Source organism: Alligator sinensis, unplaced genomic scaffold, assembly GCF_000455745.1.
Source record: "Alligator sinensis unplaced genomic scaffold, ASM45574v1 scaffold419_1, whole genome shotgun sequence".
Taxonomy (NCBI): domain Eukaryota; kingdom Metazoa; phylum Chordata; order Crocodylia; family Alligatoridae; genus Alligator; species Alligator sinensis.
Window position 1 is genome coordinate 406,263 of NW_005842360.1, and position 13,189 is coordinate 419,451.

Sequence of the window (13,189 nt, forward strand, 5' to 3'; positions counted from 1 at the left end):
GACCCTTCAGCCAATTAGCAATCCATCTGACTGTGTAGGCATCAATGCCACAGTCACCTAGTTTTTTAATGAGGATGGGGTGGGAGACAGTGTCAAAGGCCTTGCTGAAGTCCAGAAAGACTACATCCATGGCGACACCTGCATCCAATGCTTTTGTGACCTGATCGTAAAAGGCAATCAGGTTGGTCTGACATGACATGACCTGCCTCTAATGAAACTGTGCTGGTTGCCCTTGCGCATCATCCCCGATGCTGGCCCATCACAGATGTGCTCCTTGATGATCTTCTCAAAGAGTTTCCCCAGGATTGAGGTAAGACTGACGGGCCTATAGTTGCCCGGGTCCTCCCTCCTCCCTTTTTTAAAGATGGGGACCACATTGGCTATCTTCCAATCATCTGGCACCTGGCCCGAGCACCACGAGTGCTCGTAAAGCCGTGCCAAGGGCCCAGCAATAACCCCTGCTAGCTCCCTCAACACCCTGGGGTGGAGAGCATCTGGACCTGCTGACTTGAACACGTCCAGCCCCTCCAGAAGCACTCAAGACCTAAGGTTGAGGAGGACCGGGTTAGAGGCGTTCCCCTCGAGTCCGTCTCGAAACACGGTGAGGGAGTCCTGGTCCCTGCACAAGAAAATGGAGGTGAAGAATTTGTTAAAGATATCTGTCTTCTCCTCTGGTGCAACCACCAGATTGCCCAGCGTATCTTGCAGGGGCCCCACATTTCCTGGTGCCTTCTTCATCCTCCCTATATATCATATATATATCGTAGTGCAGTGCTAAAAACAACAATGTGTTTGGAGATCTGGGTATGTCCTTAGCTCTGCTGTGTATTCAGGTAAGTCCGGCTTGTCAAAAGGGGCTCAGCTTTGGGTCTCCTGTTCCAGAAACGCAACACCCAGCTTTCCGAGGGGCTAACCATTCATAGCTCCAGGTCAACAGGCCCAGCACATCCTAGCACTCCTGAAACACAGGCCCAGGCTTCCAAAGTTGAACACTCAAAAGCTGAGGTGCTCAAATTTAAAGTAAATGTGAACCTTTATGTGCACAAGAGTCAATTTCCCCCCTACGTGGAAAGAGGATAATACTTACCTACCTCAAAGGGGTCTTGTGAGGCTTAATCCAGCCGTGGTGGTAAAGGATTTTGATATTCTTGAGAAAAGGAGTGATAGGTAGATAGGGAAAGGACTATTACCAAGCTGCTTCCTAAACCGATCTTGCAAGATGAGTTCCCTTGATTCCAACGGGAGGCTTGTAAGAGGGGACAAGGAGATCATCATCTCACCCCAAAAGCCTTATGGTCTCCCCTCTTTCATGGAAAGTTCTCAAAATGCTTCACCAGAGCAACTTATGAGGCCTGTTTGAACCCTCACAAAGGGTGAAAACGTCACTTTCCCCCCTTTCATAGGCAATAAATTCAGGACAGAAAAATCAAAATCAACCAGTGTCCAAGTGAGGAACAGAAGCCCGAGAATTGCAAGTCTCAGGTTCTTTTCTAACCACATGTTGACTCTACCCCACCTTGGATTAATATGTCATTGTCTCTGGAGTTCCTCATATTTTTCATCCTTCCTTCTGTTCCTTCAAACTAAAAAAACCTGGCGCTCTAAGTTGCGGGGGTATAGGAGGATGTAGCTGTGTTGGTCTAAGGACATAGGCAGCAAGGTGCTTTGGGTAAAATGTACATTTGCACTCACTGGCTTCACTGCATATGTACTGGCCTCTGGCTGCTTTACCACTCCATGCAGGAAGAGCACAGACCAACTGCAGATGCTTCCTCAGCCTGATAAAGGGTGTTTGTGCCCAAAAGCTTTCTAAGAAGAATTTTTCCAACTATTTGATTTAGTCTAATAAAAGATATCGGATTTACCCAAAGTATCTTGCTTTGCTCTTTAAGTGAAACTCAGCAGGGTTTGCAGAGATGAGCCACAACAGGCTATTTATTTCATCTCTGGCCAGCAGTGAGGGGAGGGGGAGCAGGGGAGGAACGAATTGGGTTTCCTGGCTGCTCATCTAAGCTTGACCTCAAGGCCAAGGATATGAATCAACTGAAACACCTTCTCACCCCAGAGTGTAGGTTATGGCTTGTCTAAATCAGATTAATGATTAGCCAACCTCTGGTCCTGATGGACAGCTGGCAAGTTGGTTGGCAGTAACGTCTGGCAACAATCCGTGCTGTGGCTTGGTGCTCACATGCAGGCACAGATTACTTTGTGGGCGGTTCACCGCATTCATATGGCTGCTAATACTCTCAACATGGGCAGATTTTGACGCAAATTAGCCCACCACTTGAATAAACTGCTTTTTAATTAACTGTGACTCAGGGAGACTATAAACAAGGCCAAGTGACCATTTTGGGTCGAAATCCAAGAGACTGTGTGCAATGGTCCCCATAGGAGGCTGCCAGACTAAAAAAGGAGAGCTCTGGTTTTCATCCCTTCCAGAATGTGGGCATCGAGCCCACTGGCCCCGGCACGCAAGATGAGCTCTGCTGGTGGAGTTCAGCATACAGGCAGAGGTGGCAGATGTATCAATTGTGAGCTTTGGCAGTGCCTTTCATTACCCAGATGTGGAAAGCTGCATGGGACATACCGATTGACATGCAGTGTTAGTAATGTGTGAAGTTCATCCCTGGCTCCTCCTGCTGAGAGAAGAACTGCACGATAGCTCAGGGGACAGAGTACAGAAAGCCTCTTGGTTGCCAGACCAAATCCAGCCCTGAGGAGCAAAACCCATGCCTTCTCCATATGGTGGCCTGTCTCTCTGTACTGGTGGCTAAGCCATGTAGAGAGGCTAACGAGTCTGCTATAGGCTTTGGCTAATGCAGCTAGGTCTTGTGGTCCAGGTAGTAGGGGCTTGTGGTTTCCAACCCAGAAATCCCAGTTCCAGTTCCCACTGCCAACAGCCCATACAGATGGGAGCAATGACTTAAAACTGCCTTTATCTAAGAACCTTTTGGCAACTTCTGTCTCGCAAGACAGAGCTTTCACCCGAGCGGCATAAGCAGAAAATTAACACCACGCAAGCTTTCTTTTTCTCCACCTTAAAACTACAGGCAGCACAAGACAAGAATGCTAGCTTCAGCAGAGAAGCCAAGGCTTTTGCAAGGACTGCCACTGACTGCAGTGTGAATGGACGGCAATCGGGGGCCTTGATGAGCATGGAGGCTCTACTACCCCTTCAACTGGCACGTGGCTTCTCCTGACAGGGTGGAAGGACGCCGGATGGAGCAATACGTGTGGTGACTGGGACACCTTGTAGCAGTTCTATAATTTTTCATAATCCTAATAGGAGATAGTGTGCTCCCTATTGAATTAAAAACAAATGCATTTAAGGAGAGAAGTGATGTTCCTGATACCCAGAGAAGCCTGTTCATTTCCAAAGCATCCACAGCTTACCACAGCAAGCAAGGCTGTATTTCAATATTTCCAAGTATTTCAATACTTTGTCCATCATTAATGGGAAGGGGCTAATCCCACAGTGGCAACAGTTCTACAACTATCCCTACCAGATTTGTGGGAACAAGTAATAAAGCAACAGCAGCTTTAGTAACCATGGGCGTGTGTAGACGAAACGGGGGCCCTAAATTGAAGTGGTGGGTTTTAAAAAACACCGCTTCAATTTAGGGCTGATTAAACCCCTGTGTCATGCACACACCTCGCTGACTTACCTGCCTCTCCGGCGGTGGGGAGTGGAGGGTGAGCTGGCGGCAGGCAGAGCAGCCCCTGGGCTGTAGTGGAGGCAGGTGCTTCTCTCTGCAGCAGTGGCGGCCTCCGCCCCAGGCAGCACCTGCCCACAGGCACCCGGCTTGGGCAGTCCTAGGGGGCATCGCAGCTGCAGAAGGAAGCACTGGGCCCCTGCACAGCTCAGGCAGGCAGGCAGGCTCAGGGAGGCGGGGGGAGATCAGGTTCACCACTTTTCTTGGGTGGAGCTGCTTTCCCGGGCTGCTGCCAGGCTGCCTGCATGGGCTTCCTGCAGAGCCGTGGAGTTGCACAGAGCCCGGTGCTTCGCTCCGCGCTGTAGGGGCAGCAAACTAAAACTCCTTAAAGGAGTATTAGTTTGCGGCGCCCCAAATCATTTAAGGCACGTTATGCCACTGAATTTCCTACAACAGCTGGAATTAATGTGCAATACGCAGCTGAGGCATGCAAACACTGACACCATTAAAGTGGTACAAAAGCATTTAGCCCGCTTTAAAGTGTTGTGCACACACGGCTCTCGTTTAGTCTATACACGGCCCATGTATGCCAGTATCTAGCACAGCGAATTTATGGGTGTTCGATGACAACTGCATGAGATGTGCTGTGCAGTTAACTTAGGGCTGTCACTACTCAGATCTGCTTTGGGACAGGGAGTGGCACATTTCACTAGGCATCTCATGTCACCTCTAAGCAGCAGGTAGGCAGCAAAAATGTCTTGATAATACAAAAATACCCAGCTCAGGTCTTCCAATGTTGCAAGCATTGCTGGGGTAGGATTCTAAACATAGGGTCAAGAACCCCAGATCTTGTTGCCCATTTAACTTCTGTGGTGGCAGGACCTCAGGAAGGACTTTTATAAGGCCATTTTTAAAGTGCACAGGGAGCTCGTGCTTTGAGCAACGAGCCTTCCTGGCCAAAGCACCAGCTAAGAAGCCAGAGTGAATTGCTGTACAATGTTTGTGCCAGGTTTCTCTGGGCTGTGGAGCTAGTGTGCATCATCCTCTAGTGCCTGGGGCCTGCTGGGGGTGGGGAGTTGGAAGGGAAAAGGGAAATGTGTGTGTAAACGCAGAACTACACTGTAGTTTCTGGCTGATGGAGGGTGGAACTGGAAACTGTCTCTTCCTCTTGTACTTTCCTAGGTACTGCAGAGAACTGAGCAGCAGGAGTTGCTGTTGCTTTTAACCCTCTTGCAGTTGTTGTTAACCCCGGTTGCTAGCCCTATCACACACTGTTAACCACAAGGTTAACAATGTCTGCTGGAGGTAATAGGTCCCACCCCATGACAACCACTAAAAAGTCGAAGAGTGGGTCTGCTGCCTCCTCAGCTGCTGCCACATGGGTAATCGACTGCAGCCCAGGGTAAGAGGATGCACGGCAGGTGGACAGGGATGTTGGCCAGAGGGGATGAGGGCTGCTCTGAGGACATATCTGTGGTGGACTGGCAGGGAACAGCCTAAAGAACGGGCATTCAAATGTCTTTAGGAATGAATGGAAAGGTGGCAGAAGTAGAAAGCCCTAAGAGCTGTGGCTCAAGGGAGAAGGGAGCAGGAGGGCTGCCTTCAGCTGTCTTCCTAGAGGCTCACCCTTGCTCAGAGGTGGAGGGGCTGAGGCCCTACAATGCTGACCTTTGTCAATAAATCCAAACCTCAGAAAGCAAAACTATCTTTAAATAAATACGCCGAGCTTTGCCTAAGGATCTGGAGGGAGCTGAGAGATGGGTGTCCATTGCCCATACTGTGCCATGAGGGGAGATGTCCTGAAGCAAAACCCAGCCAAACCACCAAGTGAGTCTCTGCATTCCCATCCAACAGCTTAACCACAAGCCCCTTCTTCGTCTCTGAGTTCAGAGCCAGAGCTCAGCTTTGTGGCTCAGGCCATAGCCATTCACTGAATATCTGCCAGGAGGAATGGGTGGAGGCCAGCAGCAGCATGGGCTGTTACCTGGACTGCTGTATCTCTCTCAATTGCTCAATGGTGCATATGAATGAGCTCAACCCTGGCTAACGTTGCCCATGTGGCTAGGTAAGCAAACCAGATCTGGTGCATTGCAGCTCCATAGTGGCCAACAGGCTGCATGTACAACAACTCCACTTTATGGAAAAAGCAGGAAGGGAACAACAAGGGACAAATGCTCCTCCCCGGCGGACCTGGAAGTGGACTGGAAGTGCTTTTGGTCCACTTCCAGATCTGCTGCCGAGCATGCTGGGGAGCACCCCCGTGCTTCTATGGGACACTCCATGTGCTCCATCATCACAGCACTCACGAGCCACCTGGTACCTCGAGGTATGTAGAAAAAACATTTAAAGCTGTGTCTATTTCCGAATCTCCGAAGCTTTCCTATTCGATTCGGAGAGATTAAAGGGTCTCCTGATTCAATTCGGATTCGGAGATTCAGCCACCGAATTGGGCCAAATCAAATCAGGGACCGACACTTCGCACAGCCCTACCAGTTAAATGTGCCACTAATCTGAGTAGCAACAGCCCTAAGAAAACTGCACATCACTTCAGGCAGTTATTGTTAACCCCAGCTGTTAGCTTAACCTCCCAGTGGCAAACAAGGGAGATTGCTTTCTCTTTGGATCTTTGCCCATCTAGATTTGAGAGCTTTGGGAGAAAAGGATTGTCTTACTATATGCATGTAAACAAGGCCCCTTAGCTGGGAGATCGTATAATATGAATTACAACTTCCCCTAGCTTGGAGATGCTCAGAATGAAGATTAGGGGCTTTCTGGATAAGCATCAAAGTTTTAGGGATCTCGCCAGCACAGTAGATCTGCTTTGCATGCACTCTATACGGCACATGCCCTGGCATTAACAAGTCCAAGACAAATACTGTATCATTTTCCCACACTGCACATGCTAACTGCCAATCCTCCTGAACCCACCCTGGGAAACAGAAACCCCAGCGCTTCTCTCAGCAGCACAAGAAGGAAAATACTAGCAAACGAGCCATTAGTCTTCCTGTAGCTGGAACAGTTTCTGCATGTAAACTTGTCAGTCACTGAAAGACCAAGGAAACCCACAGGCCCCACGCAGAACCGAGCTCCCGGCCCTGCGTTCAGTGATAACCTTTCATCTCAGGATGTGTACAGATGAAAATAATGTACTGAGGAAGGGGAAGCTAGAAACATATAAACCAGCCTCCATGTTTTGGCAGTTGGCCAGGCCCCACTTCCCTATCTATAATGTACTAGTTAACTGTATGCAATCATGTCCCTTTAGCGATTGGCCCGCGGAGACAATACAAGCCTCAAAGCTAATGCAGAGCCTCCCTTGGCCCAGCGAAGGGCATCTCATCTTTTGAAAATGAAGCCAGGGCCAGAGAGGACCTTCGTATCTCCAAGTTCAGTCCTCTATCTTTGCCACATGTTAAAAGGGCCCATTACACCTAAGCACAGCTGGCTTCACTACAATACTGCTTCTTCACAGAAGCAAGCAGGATGCCCAGCACGTTCAACAATTTCCCAACAAACTTTACTTCAAAAGAACCAAACTGCTATACCCTATTTAATGAAAAGAAGTTTGCCAGGCAAGCTTGCTTTCAAAGAAAGTAAAAATATCCAGCTCCCTGAAGCTTGTTCACAAAGGAGAAATGTGGGTGAGACCTGAACCTGGTAGGGAAAAGATTATGGCTAGGAACAAACCTTGCATTTGTCCTGGGACTAGTTGTGCCTGTGGTTGTCCCAGAGCATAAAAAGCCCAGGATTGGTGTGCATACAGTGTCCTTCCAACGGCGGTTTACTGAACAGCTGAATATACTGCCACTTTTCTGCCGTTGATCCACTTCTACAATCCTGGGACAATTGCTCAGATGTACTGTGCAATGTCTTGGGACAAACTGTTAACACTTCTTATCCCCTGAACCTTTTCAGGGTTTGTCCTAAGACAACATACATGGATGTCTGAACAATCACACTTTATTCCAAGACAATGCAACATCTTTTTGTAGCCTAAGGGAAATAAAAATAATCAGGGATCCATCAGAGAACCAGGACCACTATGGTCTTAAAGCATTTTGGCCATTAGAGAGCACCAGAAGTGCCGTCTGGCAGAGATGGCCCATGAAGTCCTCCAGCAAGTCTCACACGGAAGAAAGAGTGCTGGAGTTAAAGAAAGAAATCATCAAACCAAATCCAACCAACAGGATTTTAAGCTACCTTCTATCCACCAGTGGGCCACCTTTTTGCTAATGTACTCAGCTCGGCCTAGCTTGTGCCCTTATTCTGTTTCTGTTGTGTGTATTAAAGAAGATGAAACCAAACCAGACCCTAACTCTGGGATCTGGTGTTCAGGGAGCTCTGGCAGAGGCTTTGCTCTCCATTACCAGGCTCTCTCAGGTGGGGCCCAGACTACAGTGTTAATTCCCCTAACCTCATCTTTCTGGTTCACATTCATACTTGACCTCTGCGGAGACTTAAGGGGCGCATCCAGATGAGCCCGGCCATGTGGTATGGGGCACTGCAAACACATCTGCAATGCTACATAGCGCACAGCCCGGTGTTCTCTGTGCTGCAAGGGCGCGCTGCCCATGTGTGCGCTGCTTCAGTTTTTTTTCTGCGGGTTTTTTGACTCCTGGATATCCCATGGAAAAACTGGAGCAGCGCACACTTGGGGCAGTGAGTGCTGCTGAAAAGCGGAGCCGGGCTGCCCAGAGCCATGCTGCAGCTGCCCTCCAGGCTCTGCCCTTGCAGGATCACTGCAGCTGCAGCCCCAGAAGGCCCAAAGGACCCCAGGTAAGGCTGCTGGCCCCAGCCTCCCTTACTGCACCCAGGGTAACTTGCTGGCACCAAAGTGTGCATGGCATGGGTGTTCCCTTAGGATAAGTTGCGGCGGCACAAGATGCACCACTGCTACTTGTCCCTGGGGAACCAAACGTCCATGCTCATCCGGATGTGCCCAAGCAGTACAATTCAGCAGCTGAAGATGAGGCTGCTCAGAAAAAAGGGAGGGTTAGGGAAGAAGATAAACCCTCAACTCTCAGCCAGTCCTAGACACAGGTTTCACAAGCCAGGGCCTGTGCTCTGCTCAGGGGAGCAGTTACCGTTCTCCCTGCCACCCTCCTGCCCTGCGTTGTAACAAGCCTGGCGTCTTTGGGGCCCTCACTTAAGGAAACGTCTCACAAAAAGTTTTTTTTAAAGGAATTAAGGCCTTTCTCTAGCACTGCCACCACCTCTTGTGTTTGGAGAGGAAGCGAGGAGGGACTGATATTTTTCCAGTGTAGAAAGCTCATCCCCACTGGTGCCAAGAGATGTAAGTAGTGACCAGAGCCGGAGGTCTGCTACTCTCGTTCCATCGTAGCCACCCTCCCTTGGGGCTCCACGTTCCTCTGGCAGCTCGACGGGAGCCCCAGCAGCCAGGCAGTAGATAGACCAACATGGCCTGGCTGGGCAGACTGGGCTGCACCTCCCACCCCATGCAAGTGAGAGATGACAGAGGAACAAGCGAGGCGCTGGTGTGGGGCTGGTGGGCATTTCGGAGTCTGTAGTGACTTATGTTGGCTCCGAGTCGCACCCATGCTCTTTGCTGAGAAGTTTGGGTGGACAGCCAGGCTTGCTTGCCTTATATCTGGAAGCCAAAGGATGCATTGAACCCATCATGCAGAGTTCTTGAAAACCACAGGACAGAGTAACAGGGTTTAGCAGTTGCCCAAGGTGGCCGGGTCAGGAGCAGTCACTGAGGCTGCCTATATACTAGCAGCGAACCTGCTCCAATGGGCTGTAATTACAGCGTGTTGGAGCGGACTTGATTAAATCGAGCCTGCTGGAGCGTTGTAATTACTGCAGTCCAGCAGCCTCCAGAGTCCTGTGTATCAGCATTTCCACACTTAAAAATGGCAGCGGGAGTGCCTTATCTAAAGCTGGTTCAACAAGCTTTATCTAAAGTGCCACTGTGGCCATTTTTAAGCGTGGGGACACTGATACATGAGCCGCTCTGGGCGCTTTAACTAGAGCAGCTCTCGGACCCACTCTAATTAAAGCACCCCTCTCCCACACACAGAGCACACGTATAAATGCCCTGAAAAACCAATACGTGCCAATCGGGCTAGCCCCTCTTGCTAAGAGACTATAAACCCCCAGTTTCCATCAGGAGCTGTAGGTTTGTTTGCTTTATTTCCTCCCTTTCGAAGCAGCTCCCGAAGAGCCACCGCCTGCCTTCAGGGCTGGTCTCACATACCCGTAAAACAACACCGACTTTGGAAACCAAGCTATCCCGGGGGCACCACAACCCATGGCTCTTCAGTAACTCATGGGCTGGGCCTACCTCCATTCGGGGAAACAGGGAAAAAAATGAATAACCTCCTCCCTATAGTTCACGTGCCACAAATCATAAACCTGTCCCTCGCTGCTTTTTTGCTTCGAAAAAATGTTTAACAGTCACAGCAGCAGGCAGTGAGGATTTTCTAAAAAACCTTTCCTCCAGGGAGCTGAGCAAAATCGGCAGGCTGTGCGCAGTGGGTACAGGTTATACATCACAGACATGCAGGCCCCTCTGGGCAGAACACAGCAACCCTTTACCAGACCAGTGGTAACATTTAACAGTTAACAGCTCAGCTAACTTAACCGCTCAGCTAACAGTTCGGAACAGAAAATGAACACTGTCTGGAGTTGAAACCATGGGGAGGCACAAGGAAGTGAATTAGTTTCCCATGGAGCTAGAAAACTGGCAAAGCACTGCTGCCCCAGATCTCCCCGGGTGCCAGGCTGGCAGGGCTGCACATTTACTTCTTCCCCCCAAAGTGGCAGAGCACAGAGTCAAACGGCTGAGCCAATCAAAACCTGGCAGCACGAGCACAGAGCTCAATGGCTTGCCAGCAGGCGTAAAACAACTGGCATGTGTGGAGGGGAGGCTGTTTGGAGCGTCTCATCGCTTCAAAAGTAAGAGCTGCAGCCCTGGGGTGAGCCGGAAAAACCTTACCCAATGATGTATCCGAGGACCACGAGCTGGATGAGCCGGAAGGTGAGTCCCACCTTCTTGTTCCGCACCAGCACCATCCTGGGGGTGTCATATTCAAACAGGAACGAAGACACTTTCTCCATGAATTTGTGCCCCATGGCTGATGCAGCAGGTCCCGGTCTCAAGTGTGCACAAGTCTGACTCCAAAGCAAACACGGGCTCCGTTGCTTCTGCTTGTCGAGGGCGGAGCTCCCGGGTCAAGTCTTGTTTGCTCAGTACCTAGCTGTGCTGTCCTCTGCACATCTGGAGAGGCTGTAAGGGGCTGGGAGCTTTCTCTTCCTATAAGCTAATGCTGGGTACTCAGTGTCTCCTTAGATGGTCTGGGGGTGGGGACTTGGGTGCATATGGGAAATAACCAGCCCAGACCACCCTGCAGCACAGCGATGGCAAGGCACTGCATGGAAGGTCAGGGCAGCAGAGCTCAGAGAGACACGAGAATAAATGATCCTGATGCCTGGTAGCGGAGCAGGGCTTCTGACAGGACAGGGATTGCCATGTACAGCTTCTCAGAAAGTGAAAATCATCTGCAGGTAACAACCCGCAGCTGGTAGCAAGAGGTGGAAGTTGGGAAATCCCAGTGGTATTGGCTGGAAGATTGTGGTGGGTTACTTCAAGCTAACGGGTCCTCCGTTCCCTTCCTGTGGTGCCTGCTGCCCCACACAGCCATATCCTGGGAAATAATGTCTTTGGGGTTTTTCCTGTGCTTATATTTTCCCTTCATGCAAGCAGGAAATCACGCTGTTCAGTAGCATCCTCCAGAGACCATCGCCTTGTTCTTTACCACACTCCACGCTTGATGTTGGCACTGACCAGGGAGGTCAGGGCAGGGGGTCAGGAGCACAAAGCAATGACCCACGCCTAGGAGCTTGGATCTGAGCACTTGAGTAGTGCTCAGCTCCTAGGGCTTTATATGGTCCTTCTAGAGACAGAGGCACAAAGTCTAGATTGTGCACATCCCTGAGGTTTGACTCAGCTGTGCTCAGATATGATGCTCAGCTTTGAGCTGATTTTCCGTAAATGCAGCATTACAATATTCCTGTCCCAACTGACCAGCCCTTACAGGAAGATCCTAAAGTGAAAAGACTACGTCTTGGAGCAGGAAACGTGCTTTAGAAACATTAACCAAATCCCACAATTCATTTGGGACACAAGTAGCCTCTTCTGCTACTAATGGGGAAATGGATGCTGAAAGGCTTTGGGATTTGCCCAAAAGGAGAGAATCCACCAGAGTAAGATCAAGAACATAGGAGCTTCCAATTCCCAGGCCTGTGAGCAGAGGGCTAGCCCCAGCTTCATTTATTAACTGCCACTTGCAGTGTCACTAGCTTATGGAGACATGTGTAGTCTCATTTCTAACCCTGCCTCCCCAGCGTGTACAGTGCGGTCCTCTGACCACAGTGAAAACTTTGATGCATATCACAGCTTTATCACTCCAGCCTGGCACGAAAGAGGTGGTTGTGAGAGCAGTAGCAGAATACAAAGGGGGTGGGGTGGGGGGGTGTAACGGGCAAGCCAGGGCACCAGCCCCAGATGCCAACCCAAGAGGAGGGGATTGGGAGGCTTTCCAAAACAGCAGCATTTGTTCCATCAGTCCAGTAGCTGCCATGCATTGTGGCCATGATGCTGCCCCATGTGCCACTGCTGCTCACATGTCCCGTTCCACCTCCATGTGACAGAGGCCAGGACAGTTCATGCAGCATTAGCTAATAAGGAAGGTAAACGTCACTAGTCCCCAGGAGTCACTATTTTGGGTGCAACACACCTGGGTGTGCAGCACGTTCATCTTTAGGTTCACTCGTTCTCAACAGTGCAGACGCAAAAGCCAGCCCAAACTGCCAGATTTCTCAGCCAAAGCTTGTGAAACTGAGACCTGCCCTTGATGCCCACACATGGCTCATGGAATCAGCCCACTTAATGAAGAACCAGAAAAACTGCATAGCTTTGGAGTAAACCTGAACTGGGTTTCAAGCCAGTAACTAAACTGAAACCAAGGCACAGAGTTTAGGCTACTGCTTGAGGCTTCACTGAGAGTGTTTGGATTGATCCTGATAGCAATCCTCATGCTCAAGGCATGGGCCAGGGCCTGAAAGTTTTCTTTAACAGGGGTAGCCGCACAGCCCTGCCTTCATCCTCTTTGCTCCAGTTGCATGGTGAAATGGACCTGGGAGTCTGCTCAAATGGGTATTCAGGTCTCAGTGCTTGCATGGCACAAACCTGGTACAGCCAGCTCTTTGGAACAGTCCTCAGCACTGTGTGGGTCCCAGGGTTGTCCCCAAACCAGATACTCTTTGCTCTGGCAATCCTTAAATAGTGGAATAGGATTTGGAGAGGGGAGGGGCATTCCAGGAGAAACAAGCAAGAGCCTCTCTGGGGTTGCTCTACTTTGTGTCAGGGGCTGAAATAGCCCGCAGTTCAAGATGGGAGACAGGGGAGGTGCTAGAAAGCCCTTTTACCTATGCAGAGCACAGGTCAGGTGTTCCTGAGGATCTGGCCCACAATACTTAGCACGTGCAGTAGCTGTTCATTGCGATCTGTAGAA

At 50.1% G+C, this 13,189-nt stretch overlaps 1 protein-coding gene across 1 annotated transcript in view; it reads right to left on the reverse strand.

Moving 5' to 3' along the window:
- The window catches only part of P2RX1 (purinergic receptor P2X 1), a 29,648-nt gene extending 18,790 nt beyond the window's left edge, over window positions 1-10,858 (reverse strand). Inside the window, exon 1 of the mRNA XM_006029151.3 lies at window positions 10,612-10,858. Within this exon, the coding sequence (XP_006029213.1) occupies window positions 10,612-10,748 (137 nt within the window). The 5' untranslated portion in view covers window positions 10,749-10,858. The remainder of the gene's footprint in view (window positions 1-10,611) is intronic.
- Window positions 10,859-13,189: the final 2,331 nt, after the last annotated feature.